Source organism: Myotis lucifugus, unplaced genomic scaffold (assembly GCF_000147115.1).
Source record: "Myotis lucifugus unplaced genomic scaffold, Myoluc2.0 scaffold_123, whole genome shotgun sequence".
Classification (NCBI taxonomy): domain Eukaryota; kingdom Metazoa; phylum Chordata; class Mammalia; order Chiroptera; family Vespertilionidae; genus Myotis; species Myotis lucifugus.
The window spans coordinates 1,541,759-1,556,717 of record NW_005871171.1 but is presented as its reverse complement, the minus strand read 5'-3'; the positions used below and the strand labels follow the sequence as shown (position 1 = coordinate 1,556,717).

The 14,959-nt window shown below is 45.5% G+C and overlaps 1 protein-coding gene across 7 annotated transcripts in view; it reads left to right on the top strand.

The window, feature by feature from the left end:
* Nucleotides 1-13,921, top strand: part of FRMD4B (FERM domain containing 4B) — a 201,790-nt gene extending 187,869 nt beyond the window's left edge. For 5 of the 7 annotated variants that reach the window (XM_023758100.1, XM_023758098.1, XM_023758097.1 and 2 more), the window contains 6 exons: nucleotides 78-134; nucleotides 1,325-1,472; nucleotides 3,201-3,320; nucleotides 4,098-4,897; nucleotides 8,247-8,379; nucleotides 12,369-13,921. In XM_023758100.1, coding sequence (XP_023613868.1) covers nucleotides 78-134; nucleotides 1,325-1,472; nucleotides 3,201-3,320; nucleotides 4,098-4,897; nucleotides 8,247-8,379; nucleotides 12,369-12,489 — 1,379 coding nt within the window. In that variant the 3' untranslated portion in view covers nucleotides 12,490-13,921. The remainder of the gene's footprint in view (nucleotides 1-77; nucleotides 135-1,324; nucleotides 1,473-3,200; nucleotides 3,321-4,097; nucleotides 4,898-8,246; nucleotides 8,380-12,368) is intronic. The other 2 variants (XM_023758096.1, XM_023758099.1) reach the window with 2 other exon arrangements.
* Nucleotides 13,922-14,959: the final 1,038 nt, after the last annotated feature.

Here is a 14,959-nt window from a genome sequence, read left to right as displayed (position 1 = left end):
CCAGGAATTGCTTTATCAAGCTCACGGTGGGTGTGTAAATGTGCAGTTATACTAACGGCGGTCATTGTTATTCACAGAAGACATAATCCCCTCAGAAAGCAGCTCCTTGTCCGACACTACCACCTGTGATGATCGTAAGTAGCTCCCCTTTTTCGGTTTAAAATATTAGCTATTCTGAAATAAGAAGATAATTTTTTTAGTTAACTGCAGCCTACTTATTATTCTTTAGAGAGCAGTAGAATGAACTCACCTGCATTTGTGCAGAGGTTGGGAGGGGGATTACAATGACCTACACAGGCTGGCATCTCATCGCAGGGCTGCAAATCGCATGAGTGAGCGAGTCTCTCGCTAAGGATTTGTAAGGCTCTGTAGACTTTTTTAACTTCTTCCTGAAGTAACTATACATCTGCATAAATAATATGGAGACCTTCACCCAGACTTTCCCGGTGGTGACATTTTATACATTTGGAGTCCAAAATCAAACCAGGAGATTATAGTGTAGACTGCGATTATCACTGTATTCTGGATAACAGGGAGTCTATTACTTTCCTTAGGAAGAAATACACATTTTAGAAATTGGGTTACATGTCACTATGTCGGTTTCATAGAAACAAAGTTGTATCTATGTGTTGGGTTGTATCACAGCACATGTTGTGTTTGTTCAATACATTTCATGATGGAGTGGGTTTCGTGTCAGGTGACACCGTGTTTCCTTGTGATCCCTTGCGCTTCAGCCGAGGAGTGGCACTCTATCTGATGGGATTTAAGTAATTTGGGGGGGCCCTTGACCCCCACTGCTCTGCCTCCCCCCAGGTTTATGGTGTGTGAAGTGGCACCATTCCAGAATCTTCCTTTGAGCTGAGCTTTGGTCAGACTTGCCATTCCTCTTTCAAAATACAGATCTTAGTGGGAGACAGCCTTCAGTCTCTCAGCGTAGATCAGTTGCATCCCCTCCAATGACAGGATGAGCCTTCAGCAGCCAAAGAGGCCTAAGAACTTCAAAAGGAAAGTTAAACAACTTCCTCTTGGCCCTTTGCACACTGGGGTTTTCTGTGATACAAAACCTATAGTATCGCCATTCCACCTAAGTCATTTATTGAATTGGCAGCGTTGGATCAGGCCCCACAGAGCGTTCAGTCATTTCTTTTCTGCAGTGTATAAAATATAAAAATAAATTTCCTGAAAGCCATGTGCTTCTGAAATCATCATCACTGGAGGAACACTTTCTCACCAGATCTTCTCATTTCTTTCCTGGGGTGTTTGCACAATATTTATTCACTTATTTACTTACCTACTTATTCATTCATTCATTTACTTCTTACAGCTAATGACACCTTCACTCTTGCTGGGCAGCGATCGAGTTCAGTACCTCATTCTCCAAGAATTCTTCCCCCCAAGTCTCTGGGCATTGAGCGAATCCACTTCAGAAAGTCGTCCATCGGTGACCAGCTGGTGGATGCCAGGCAGCCCAGGTGAGCGCCACCCCAGCACGAGGGCAGAGGCTCGCGGCCTCGGGTCTTTTCTCCAAAATGGCCAGCCCACTTTTGTCTGGTCCTCTCCATCCTGTCAGAGGGTTATTTTGTAAGGCCGAAACATAGAATCTAGCCCGGTTATTTGTGGCGACACAAGTAGAAGAGTGCTTTTAAGAAACGTTTGGCTACTTCTTGTATTTAAAGGTTTACATTTAATTATGAGGACATTGATTATAATCTGGATTTGGGTAAAGTCCAGTTTTATAGCCATGCTGTCAGGAAACTGTCATGAAATGTCATTTCACCCAACCAAGTAGTGAGACCGACATGACCTCTCCGATGAAAACGGGACTTCAGTTCGTTAGAATCTATAAAGTAGGCAATACCGATTTTTCTCCAGTGTCTTGGGTAAAAATCATCAGGTAATAACACCAGATTTTTAAAAGATGACAGACCAGGGATTCCCAAAATCTGGCTACATGGGTTAATACTAATTTTTTAAATGGGACCCAAGGTAGGATGCCAGCTGTTTGCTTTGCCTAATCAGAATGGTCAAACAGACAACACCATGATTTCATGGGGGAAGAAAAACATATAAATATCAAAAATACATCCATCATCATCATCATCACAATAGTAATGAGATGCAGTTAACATTTATTGAGAACTTACTATATGCTGTTCAGACACTGTTCAAAGTGCTTTAATGTATGTTAATGAATTTAATCCTCATGACAATTCTGACAGTATTGCTACTATATTGCCATTTAAAGATGAGTACACCGAGGACAGAAAGCATGAATAACTTGTTGGGTTCGTCAACTAGTAGGTGTCAGAATTAGGATTTGAACCTAGGCAGCCTGCTCGAAAACCTGTGATGTGATTTTAATCAGTGTGCTATACCTCATCTCAGGGAAGATGGAAACGAGTCTCCAAATAAAGAGATTATTTGGATTAAATAATTTTTCACTCATGAAAGTAAAACCAATATGAGGTTATGTTTCTGAATTGTCAAAGTTCTGTGAAAACCTTTGTCACATATGAGTCCCAGTTTGTGGGTTGGCATTTAAAAACCGCCTTACACAGTAGAGATCTAAGTGCCTAAAGCTCGGCTAACCAACATAATTAGAGTAAATAAAATTTTAAATTCAGTTCCTCGGTTACACCAGCCCTGTCAAGTACTAACAGCCCCATGTGGCTAGTGCTGTAGGCTAGGACAGCACAGATACGCACATCTCCCTCACTGAAGAAAGTCCCTGGAGCTCTGAACAGGCATACGCATTTCTCACATCGCAGGAAACAAAGCTATTTCAGCACAAGGAAGAATTATAACCAACAATCATTATCTTAAAAATTATGCCCACATCCCCAGTAGCTTAAAATGAGTTTGCTCTTTGACCCAGTCATTTCACTGGGATTTTTCCTGTTGAACTAATTAAATATCGGATGCTCATTGCAGCATTGTTTATATTAGTGACCAATTGAAAGCAGCCCAAATGTATTGTTTAAATGAATTATAGTAAATCCTTGCAGTGGAGTTTACATAGTCATTAAAATAACATGATAAACAAATATTAAGCAACATGGAACTTTAGATATAATTTAGTGTTTTTAAGTAGGTTTTGAAGAAGAGTATACAGTAAGGGCCAGGCGCCCTTTCCTTCAGCTTATGGCACGTTTGCCAGACGTTGGAGACTCATCATTTCCTGAATTCTGTTTCCATCACAGAGAAATGCTGTCGACACACAGCAGCCCTTACAAAACCCCGGAGCGGCGGCCCCCCGGAGGGCGGAGCATGCCCACCACCCCCGTGCTCACCCGCAACGCCTACAGCAGCAGCCACTTAGAGTAAGAGCGCCCCCCCTCGGCCTCGTGGGCTCTGTTAAGCTTTGCCTTCAGGTTTTGTTTTACTTTGTTGTGTTTTGTAATCATTTTAAGGGGCTTTGGGCAGCAGGTCTCTAGTTTATGGATCTACATTTCTACTCACAGTTTCACTTTTGTCGGCAAAGAACATGTATCTTGTTCAAGTCAATATTGTAATGTTTTGCCCCTTAGTCTTTCCAACCAGATACTACCATTTGCTATGCAATGGTGAGGATGAAGATAATGACAGTAGCGACATTTTGAAGTGTTCGCTGAAGGCTGCGCTATTTTATATGCGCCGTATTATTTAGTCCCCACAGCAAGCCTGATTGTAGATCCCGGGTACTGCTTTTGTCTTCATTTTAGAGGAGGGCGTGAGGGTCAGAGAGGTGGACTGCCCGGGCCGTGCTCACCCAGCCGGGGAGTGGCGGAGCCCGACGCCAGGCCCTGAGCCTGTGTGTCCCGTCCTGTGGAAGACGGGCCTGTCAGAGACTGGGGCTTCGGCTTTGATGCAGGTGTGTGTCATCAGTCTGTCTTCCTGCTTCTCAGGAAAGGCCGTGGATGACACAATTGCCAGGACCTGGTTCTTTTCTCATCGTGACCATGGCCGTGAATGGAGATGAGCGCTGGGTTCTGGGTCATGGTCGGCTTGGGAAACCGGGGAAGTCCTGCCGCAGTCGTAGCTCTGAAACCCTTCCCGTGGCTTTTCCTTGGTGTGGTCCCTTCCCTCCTCTCTGACAAGTCTGCCTTTCTCGCTCTCAGGCCCGAACCCCCCGCTCAGCACTGCCGCCAGCGGAGTGGCAGCCTGGAGTCCCAGTCGCGCCTGCTGTCCGAGCTGGACCACGACCGGCCGTTCTTCTCCCTCTGCAAGTCCCAGCGGAGCAGCAGCACCGAAGTCCTGGACGACGGGTCCTCCTGCACCAGCCAGTCCAGCGCCGAGTACTACTGCGTGGCGCCCGCGGCCGGCCCCCGCCACGGCGCCCACACCCTGGACGCCCGCGCCCGGGGCCGGAGGAGGTCCAGGAAACAGAGCGCCGCCCCGTCGAGTTCGGGGAGCATGCCCAACCTGGCGCCGAGGGACAGCCTGAGGAGCGGCGTCCACGCCCAGGGCCACGAGCAGCCTTCCTACTACATCGGGTGCACGCCCTTCGCGGAGTGTGACCTTTACTACGGCGGCGGCTACGTCTACGAGAACGACACGGAGGGACAGTACAGTGTCAACCCTTCCTACCGCTCCTCCGTCCACTATGCATATGACCGCCAGCGGGACTACAGCAGGTCCTTCCATGAAGACGAGGTGGACCGGGTGCCCCATAACCCCTATGCCACCCTCCGGCTGCCCAGGAGGGCCGCGGGCTCGGAGCGCGTCACCAAGCACATCCACAAGGCCCTGGTGGCGGAGCACCTGCGCGGCTGGTACCAGCGGGCCTCCGGGCAGAAGGAGCAGGGCCACAGCCCGCAGAGCAGCGTGGACTCGGACCGGGGCTCCCAGCGATGCCTGGGGTGGGCGGCGCTGCAGGTGCCCTGCTCTCCGGGCAGCCGCGCGTCTTCCTACTCCTCAGGTAAGAACAGAGGAGGCACGTGCCCAGTCAGTGGGGCTCAGTGGTTGAGCGTCGACCTCTGAACCAGGAGGTCACAGTTTGATTCCCAGTCAGAGCATATGCCGGGTTGTGGGCTCGATCCCCAGTGTGGGGTCTGCAGGAGGCAGCTGATCAGTGATTCTCTCTCATCATTGATGTTTCCATCTCTCTCTCCTTCTCTATTCCTCTCTGAAATCAATAAAAATATATTTTTTAAATAAGAAAAAAGGATAGAGGAGGCACTTGATGCGCATTTAACTTGTCCCTTGTTCCCGCCCACCCGAAACCACACCCCGAGAGGATCAGGAGGCCAGTGCCAAGGTCAGGAGGGTGGCAGCCTGGGCGCACCCGCGGCAAGAATGGCCAACAGAAAAGCAGTGCCCTCCAGCCTTGCGACGAACACCGTCCGCATGGGTCTGTTGAAGGAAGTTGTAGATTGAACGCCCTCCGTTAGGGGCTTCACAGACTGTATCTTTCCTGGGCCTAATAGTGACAGTCACATCTCTTAACTGTGTTCAGGTCGTTGAGGTTTGATGTGTTGAAAGAGCAGGCTAAAGCCTTCAGGTGCGAGAAAGCAGTTACGCCTCCTTTCCTGTCCCCCACCAGGAGTGTGATCCGTCTGTTTGGCTGCTCTGGTGCCTGTGTACGGCTTCTCGTAATTGTGATAGAAGCTGGGATTTACTCAGCACTGCTCCTCGCACTGTTCGAAGAACTTCGCATGTCTTGACTCAATTCAATAATCATATATAGTCCACTTTACAGTTGATTTAAGGGATTTCCAAAGATAGGTTTTGATCGGAGTTCCCTTCATGCATTGACTTGGGCCCCTAACTCTGCTGACATTCGTGGTGGACTCACTGCCCAACCCCAGCTGTGCCAAGCACTTTAAGTAGAGAAATGGGTGGATACGAGGAGTGTCTGTGTGGTTTAACTTCAGCAAACCCGCAGGCACATCCCGGAGGCGGGGAGCCAGGGAGCCGGGCCAGAGCACCTCCTGGCCTTTGTGAGCTCACACTTCGGTTAGCAGCCAGAGGAATATATGAAAATTGAGTAATTTTAAAGCTTCTAAGAAATGAATGAATTTTTGAACAGTGTGAACCCCTAAGGGCGTGAGTCTTGCCCCTCCTTCAAGCATGACTAGTGAGGTGTGCACAGGGATCCCAACCATGGAGTAGTAGTCAGTGAAGACTGTTCCTTTAAAAGTTTCCTCAGCTTGTTGCCCTGGCCACTTTGCTCAGTGGATAGAGCGCCGGCCTGCGGACCAAAGGGTCCTGGGTTTGATTCTGATTAAGGGCATGTACCTTGGTGCAGGAGGCAGCCAATAGATGTGTTTTCTCTCACTTCAGTGTTTCTCTCTGTCTTTCCCTCTCTCTTCCACTCTCCCTAAAAGTCAATGGAAAAATATCCTCGGGTGAGGGTTAAAAAAAGTTTCGTCAGCTTGTTGACAGAGGCATTGCTATGGAGATTTCTGTTTGGGTTTGAGTTCTTTTATTTGCGCAGGACTTTGGACTTCCGCTAGTGCTTTCCCGTCTGTCACCACATCTAACACATGAAAAGGCTCCGGTAGTAACTGCTTGTTATTTATGGCTCTGATCTAGAAAACGCCTTTCTTCCCCTAAAGTTCAGGGCGTCGTGGGAAACTCAGAAACCAAACCTGGGCAGGGTGCTTCAAGGAAACACCAAGCACGGTGGGCGTGGGCGGCTCGGGCGCAGGGCTGGGCAGTGCCTCCTGGACGGGGAGGCCGGGCGAGGCAGGTGGAACTCAGCACCAGCAACACCCCGAGCAGCTGGCTCTGTTGGGGGCCAGGGAGATGGCGTTACCGCGTCCTGATTTGAACCCGGTGCGAGCCTTGCTGACACCGGCTGGATTGGACCCACAGGCCAAAGGCGCCACTTTCTAAGGACTGAGAGAGATGGGCTCTGCAATGAGAGAGATGGAAATCGGTGCTCCCAGAACTCCTTTTGGACTTTTCCTCATTCCTGCTTATATTTTACAGCTAAAGGAATGTATTACAACAGGCATGTATCATTCTCATGCACAGATAGGTTTCTGATTTTTTGCCAGCTTATGGGGGTTTGTAGTTCCTTCCAGCCACCTAAACGCTCTCGGTGACTCAGTTTGAGTAGTAATGGCAGCCTCGTGTATTGTCATCTTACCCTGTGCATGCAGCAGCACTCTGTGTGCATGATCCCATTTCATGGATGTTGTTGTGTTTATTTTATCATCCTGATTGTACAGCTGAGGCACATCTGGCTTAAAGAGGGCACATGGCCCTGCCCACGCCCCATGCTAGTAAGTGACGAGTGGGAGTTCGATCCCAGCGTGGACCTAACCACGGAGACTGGTGAACCGTTCCCGAAGCTCACATCTTTGGGTCAATACCTGTGGCATCCGGGCTTTGGGGATGTTGGTCTCACACGGGTCACAGTGCTGTGTGGGTGAGAGAGAGGAGGAGGAGTTGGCTGCCAGGAACAGAAACGAGGACAGCTGCAAGGACCCCGGAGCAGTGCTGGTTATCTGAGTCCTGGGTGACTAGCCTGGCACTGTGGTCGCCTGGGCACCTAGGTGTGGAGCAGGGCTGGCTGTAGGGAGGACAGCAATCGCCCAGTGGGGAGGCATTCGCTGGGCTTGGCTCCCCAGCTATGCCCCTGCCTTGTTCCAGGCCAGCCCCTCAGTAGAACGAAACCTATTCTTCCTGAAATCCTTTCTATGCTAGTTACCTTCCCCACCCGTCCACCTTCTCATAGAGGCAAGAAATAGGCCTGGATCCTCCTAGTGGCCGGCTGCCCTTGGCTGAGGAACAGTCAAGCCCCAGCTCACCTGGGGAACGCTTCCTCCAAAGGCAAAGGAGCTCAGCTGCCACTTACCCGACGAAGCCCCGTGCCAGCCCCCAGGGCCCAGGGAGAGTCTCAATGGAGCTGGCTCGTCTTCTGGTATTTTTGTAAAATAGAATGTCTTCTCATTTACCTCATCCCCATTAATAACATTCACAGTTATCATGTATTGAGTGCTCCTCCGTGCCAGGAACAGTGCTGAGTGTTTTCATACATTACCGCACTTAATCCTGATGCTCCCTGTATGAGAATATATCTATGTCATCATCCCCACTTTTCAGATGCAGAACCTGAGCTTAATGAGGGTAAGCTCTTTGCCCACAGTCATGCGGCCAGTAAGTGACCAAACTGGAATGGGAGCTTTGTGGTTTCCAGACATTGGTTCTTAAGCTCTGTTTTGCACACAGCTGATGATAAAGTACGTGTAAATGGCTTAAACAATTTTCACTTTAAATATTACCGGTAATTTTGTCTATTTTTCCATTTTTATTTCTAGTGTCTTCTGCAAACGTTTCCGGGAGCTGGAGGACCCAGATGACAGTAGGGCTTTCTGAGTACGAGGCCCCAGCACATCCTTCCTACACCAGCTGCTACGGCAACTTCTACAGTCCTTTGCCCTCTCCAGGCAGGTGAGGAAGCAACACTCAGACACTCTAGTCGCTGCTCCAGGTCACAGGAACCCAGGAACCCTGACTTACCTTATGAAGGCTGAAATATCTAGCTCCAGGGTGGCAAAGGATAGCCTATGGGTCAAAACCAGCTGCCACCTGTTTTTATAAATAAAGTTTTATTGGAAACAGCCATGCTCATTCGTTTCCTATTATGGATGGCTGGTTTTGCACTATGAGGGTAGAGTTGAGTAGTTGCGACAGACCGTATGGCCAACAAAGCCCAAAATACCTGGCCCTTTAAGGAAAAGTTTGTTGACACCCTAATCTAGCTCCTTCAAATGTGACCCTGTTCTTAGAGTTCCGTACATTAAATTCTGTGTCTGAAGGTTTTGATTTTAGTTGCAGTACTTGAAACCGTGTAATTGGTTTATCGATTTAGACTCTTCTGGAACCTTGCAGGAGAAATACCTCCGCTGCAGAAAAATCTGTGCATGCCAGGATTCCTCATGAACAGTTGGCGGCTTCATTCCAAACACTTGCTGCCTTTTTGTGTCTGACCCTATGTTTATTAAGAAGCAACAGACACAGCCAGCTGTCCTGTTTGTAAAAAGTAATTCTTTATAAACATTTAAAGAAATATGTAAGAACGGTTTGTCAAAATGTGATTGTTAAAATGATTGCAAATTCTGAATTACACATTTTTCAATTATTCATGTGACAGAGAAGTCAAGGTTGAAGAGGTCATTTCTCCCTGTCAATTTCTGATAGAATATCATTCACACCCACAGTGCCCAGAAGTAGAACATTTTCTGGGATTTTTAGAAAACTCAGTTTTGCTTTCTTTTAATCAGATGCTTCAGGCTTGGGAGATTTACACAGGCAATACTTATAAGGGGCTTTATACTGGTGAAATTGATAGGTTAATTTCTTTTTTTTAATTTTTATTGTTGAAAGTATTACATAGGTACTCCTTTTTCTCCCATTAACCTCTTCTGCCCGCTCCCTGCCCACCCCCCTACCCCGCCCCCCCAGGCCTTCAATACCCCATTGTTCCTGTCCACGGGTTTTGCATATATGCATTGGTTGATCTCTTCCCACCCACCTTTCCCTGCCTTCCAGAGGATGGTTTCTCATTAAAGCTCTTAGTGTTACAAGCAAATGGACACATTCATCCCCAAAAGCCTTATTTTTCTCCTTCATATTCAGCAGGAGTTTTTCTTGGCTTGAAATATTAGTCCAATTGTCTCAACTCAACAAAGGCTGTGCTCAAAATAGAATTTTAATGAAAATATACTTCAGAGGATATGACATAGATTAGATTTCTGTAAATAATGCTTGAGAATGAGTTAGGAGCAAGAACTAAAATGATTTTGGCCCAGAATTTGTGTTGATTTTTTTCAAGTCAGTTCTAATCATCTTGTATAATACATGTTTATATATTTTTTAAATTTTTGTATCGATTGATTTTTAGACAGAGGAAGGGAGAGAGGGAGAGAAACATCGATTTGTTGTTTCACTTCTTTGTGCATTCATTGGTTTATTCTTGTATGTGCCCTGACCAGGGATCGAACCCACAATCTTGGCTTATTGGGACAATGTTCTAACCCACTGAGCCACTTGGCCAGGGCTATATACTTCTACTTTCCCCTTTTGTTGACCCAGTTAGAAATGATATAAATCACTCACTGTATAAGCAGTTGTAATAGTGTCCTTTACACAGCTCTCACTGGACTCGGGAAGTGCTGCGTCTTGAGGGAACCTCTGCTTTTAGCGAGTCGGCCATGTACTTCAGCCAGCCTCGGTGGCTGGACAGGGCAGTCTGAGGTCCATGGGGCACAATGGGCAGGAAATTAGAACTATTTAAAGATCCTTATTGTGTGTGTGCATATGCACTTAATGTGAGCTCATGGTGGAAAATTAAGAAAATAATAAAGAGATAAATAAGTAGAAAATAGTTTACCCATAACTCGACCCTCTAGAGATAGCAGCTATTAACATTTTGGCACATTTCCCCCATTTTTCTGTATCCATTTTTAACATGGTTGTAATGGTACCATATATACAGTTTTACATCTTTAGTCGTATATGAAATTCTACATTCCAATTATTCACTTAATATAACATAAACACATTTCCATATTTTTAAAAGCTCTTTAATCTTTATTTTATGTGACCAATATGATATTCCACTAATAAATACATCATACTTTATTTAAAAATTACCCATATTTTGAATTTGAATGGTTTTGGATTTTCTTTTCTTTTTCTTTTAAGTAATGCTGCTATTAATATCTTTGTACAAAACATTTGTCCAAATTACAGATTATTTCCCTAGGATTTATTCCAATTAGTAGGAATAAAGAGTTAAATTGAAAAGTATATTTTTAAAGCTCTTGCTTTTCAGAAAAATTTGCCAGTTTATCCTCCCAGCCACAGTTATAGGAGTGCTTATTTTCACTCATATGTCTATTTAGGATTTTTTTAAAATTATCATATAGTTTCCTTAATTCAATAGGCAAGTATAATAGCAACCATCCATAAAGCTTTAGGAATTTTGCCCTAAAATTGCATGTTATTATTGATGAAAAGGTAATTTTTAAAACAAGAGAAATTGAGTTTCAAGGTAAAGATGAAAAACTTTAGATCTTCTCTTCAGTTAAAGATTTGAAATGCTTAGCAATAAATCAGTGATTAGATCAATATGAATAAAATGCACGTTATTTAATGATCTTTTCCCCCAGGGTGTGGTAGAATTGTCAGTGGCATAAACTTTCCACAGTCAGAAAGGTTCAAGTCTCTTGTTACACCTGATATACAGCATAGTCAAAGCGTGGTTCTGCTGCTGCAAATTGTGTTTTTAAATAACTTCTCTTTCACTCCCCGTTTTCCATTCCCTTCCTCTTCCCTGTCTCACTCTGCCTATCACTAGGCAGAACCAAGGGCTTCTGTCCCAGAGAGCAGCTGTGTCTCCAGAAGTGAGAGCAGTGGTAAATTCTCTCTTGCTAGGGGTAGCCAGCTGTAAGTACAGCCCTCGTCTGTGTGCCTCTTGCATCGCAGGCGTCCTGCTTGCCTGGCTGATGTGTGGAGTTACGGAAATTCGACTGTTCCTTTATTATATGAAACCACTAAATGCCTGGATTCACTTGGTATTTATACCCAAAGCTCTTTCTCCAAAGGCTGTTTATTCCCTTTACTAGAAGGCATTGCAATTTCAGATAAAAGGAAATCTACTAACTACCTAACCTCTTCTAACCTACTACAGAATGAGGTTCTGCTTATTGGAATGGTTTGTGTAATAGGATGCTCTCATTGGGATATACCATCCAAATATGCCTATAATTTGTATATATGATGATGTTTCCAATTTACACTTGACCCATAAACCCTAGGGATCTAAAATATGTCCCAAGATGCTGCTGCCTGCCTCAAAATATATTCCCTTATCCTGGAGGAAAGCATCTGGGGTAGTCCCTTAATTGGAAGAACACTTCAAATGTGGCTGTCAGAAATACCTTTTAAAAAGTTTAAAATATGACTCTCACATAAATGGAAAATGGGCATGTGTCACAGACTTATTTAACTCATTATGAGAGAACTAACATAACGGTAAAGCTGGTTCCAGGAGAAATCAGAGACTGTATTCCACACACTGAGAGAGAAATCACCAGGTACAAGACCGGTGGGCGTCCCACAGGCGGTACAACCATTACCATCATCTCTCCTTCTAGACAGGGGTCACTTCTCTTTCCTCCACACAAACAACTATAAGTTACCGTCTAACTTAGAACAGTCTGGGTCTTAGTCGGTGGTAAGTGTGAGTTAGACAGACGTGTATGCCTCTAGAGCACTAATACTCCAGCATGGAATGCAGGACGACAGCCATCCTTCCTTATTTCCAAGTTTTGGATACTTTTCTTAACAGCGCTTTCTACTAACTTCTCTGAGTGGTGGTTGTACTGGGGGAACAAAAATGGCCCAGGTGGTGACTGTTCTGGTTTCCTTCCTAGACAGTACGCAGAGGCCGGGGCCCTGGACAGCGCGGACGGGGGCCGGCTGGCGGGCGGCCTGGAGGCGGCCGAGCAGGGGCTCCTCTGGCATGAAGACTCCAAGCCCGGGACCTTAGTCTGAGCGGAGCCGGACTCCCCCTGCCCTGCGTTCTCACACCGTGTGCCTTGGAAATGTGTTCATCTTCCCAGAAGGCTGTTTGGCATCAGAGGATGAAAAGAGGACTCCCCTTGCCCCGAAGTGAACCCCACCCTCAGCCGCACAAAGCCCCACGGACACCTGCCGTCCCTGGCCAGGCCTCCCCGGCAGCGGGGGCCAGCAGGCCCACCATGGCCCAGGGAGGGCTCGGCCTTCCTCAACAGCGAGCACTTTGTCAGGGAGTAAAGTTGTTGAAGGCAAACCCAAACTGTGCAAAGTGCTGTCAGCATCTCCAAGAGCAACGAGGGCGGGGATGTCAGAGCACAAGTCAGAATGGCGCCCGGGAGGCCAGCGCTGGCCACGCTCGCCCTCAGGAAGCGGCGGGCGAGCTGCGGGGCGGACGCTGCTCCCCCCGGACAGGAACATTGGACAGTATTGGAGAATTACTTGAAGAGAAGCTGGGTCTTCATGAAGTTCTGACGAGTGTAAATGTTTTTAGGTTTTATAAAGAGTGATGGTTTCATAAGCACCAGAAAGTGGGTTCCAGACAGACTTGCCGCTGGCACCCTGCGATGACCCCCGGCGGCCGGCCACCTGCTGGGGGCATCCAGGCCCGTCCCCGCGCTCCTCCTTCCTGCGCCAGTGGCACGAGGAGCTGTTATTCAGGCTGTTAACGCTCCGACGTGGCTGTCATTTGAAATGGCAGACTTGATATGGAAAGTTTATAATCAAGATTTTGAAAATGTATTCTGAGGTGATACGGAAAGAACCCAAAACAAAATAAAGAAAAAAAAAAGCACATCATTTTAGATGAATTGTGTGCCTTAAAATGGTGACTTGTTAGAAAAGTAAGCTATTGTCTGAATTCCACAGGTAGTGCTGAGTCACCGAGTGACACAAACCAGATGAGTCATTAAAGTACAAAAACTCCAAGCTGCGGTAGATTTAATTATGAGGCTAAAACTACCTCATACTTTCCGTGGAAGAACTAATTAGCTGTGGTTATGGTTGAGTTTTTTTAAACCAATATTTCCATATTCCAGATCTTCTTTACTCTGCTTCAGAATTCCATAACAGGTGCTCCTTCCCCCTTTTATACAGGTTTCTTGTTCATATTGTGACTAGAGCAGTTTCTGAACAACTTTTTGGAACATTTTCTATCTATATTCCAAAGCATGTAGTATTTACATAAAGTGGGTTTGTTAAACTGGTCCTTAGTCATTTGTATCATTAAAAATGAAGTTTGGGGAGGAGGGGAATTGGAACAAAAAAAGACATGCAAAAAATAACATTCCTTTTGCATACTTGTATAGCCTTCTAGAAACAGAAATACCTTTTGCATATTCTTTTACTGTTCTGACTTTTTAAGACCTATTATTTTTACATAGGTCAATAAACTGAAGTGTGCTACTGAAAATGTTTCCGTATTCTTCCATTTAAGTTCATGTTCACACACAGCAGTTTAAGGTGTTCTCCTTCCAGTAATCATCCTGGACAGGATTGCAGATTCTCAGTTACATAAGTGTTGCCGTATTTTATTGATTTCAAGATGCAAGTTTTTTATGTTCATATCCCTGAAAGCAAGGTGCATCTTGATTGATGGCATGTTCTAGTTGAATTGATAGTCTTCTTTCCTAGTGATGCATAAAATAACGCTGTGTCTTACAAGAACTCGTTTTAGAATTGATGAAATGCAGTAGTGTACTGCCTCACTGATGTGAATGCTTAGGTTTTCTAATCTTGAGGACGTTTTCTTATAACATGTAATTCATCCTGGTCTTGCTGACTAGCAAACAGGTCTTTTAAACTCAAGAAAACATTTCACCTGACATTTTTTATCCTGCACAATGGGAAGAGGGAGTGGGAAATGAAATACAGGGAGATCTTCATATTTCCAAGCAAGTACCTTTCATGGAAATGACCTTTTCCTGTTCAAGACATGGTATACTCAGAATTGCCAGCGTACCTTGCAAGCACAAGTAGAACTTGGCTCCCAGATGGAAAAAGATGGTGTGGAAATGGAAGCAGAGTGGGTCCGCTATCTGATGACTCTCTCTGCCCCCGTCTTTTTTGAAAAACATCTCTAAATCACTTCATTGTTAGGTTTATTAGTAACCAAAAAGTGAAAAAGTGGCAGGTAAGTTTTTCAACATGAAACCTCCTTTTCTACTACAAAATGTACTCATAGTAAAAATGTTAAATGCACACACAAAGCAGATATATAACATAAAAGCAATCATGCCCTATAAGCCAAACATTACCAGATATAACAATTATTTATTGTATTTTAATTCAGATTTTTTTCATGCACATAGTTTTTTTGTTTAAAATACAGCATCATATTCCGAGTACAGTTTTAGAACTGTTTTTTCACCTAACACATCATGGGCCTCACTCTGTGTCAATATATATCAATCTTCCTCATAAAGATTTGTGCCGTGTTTCACAAGGTGGA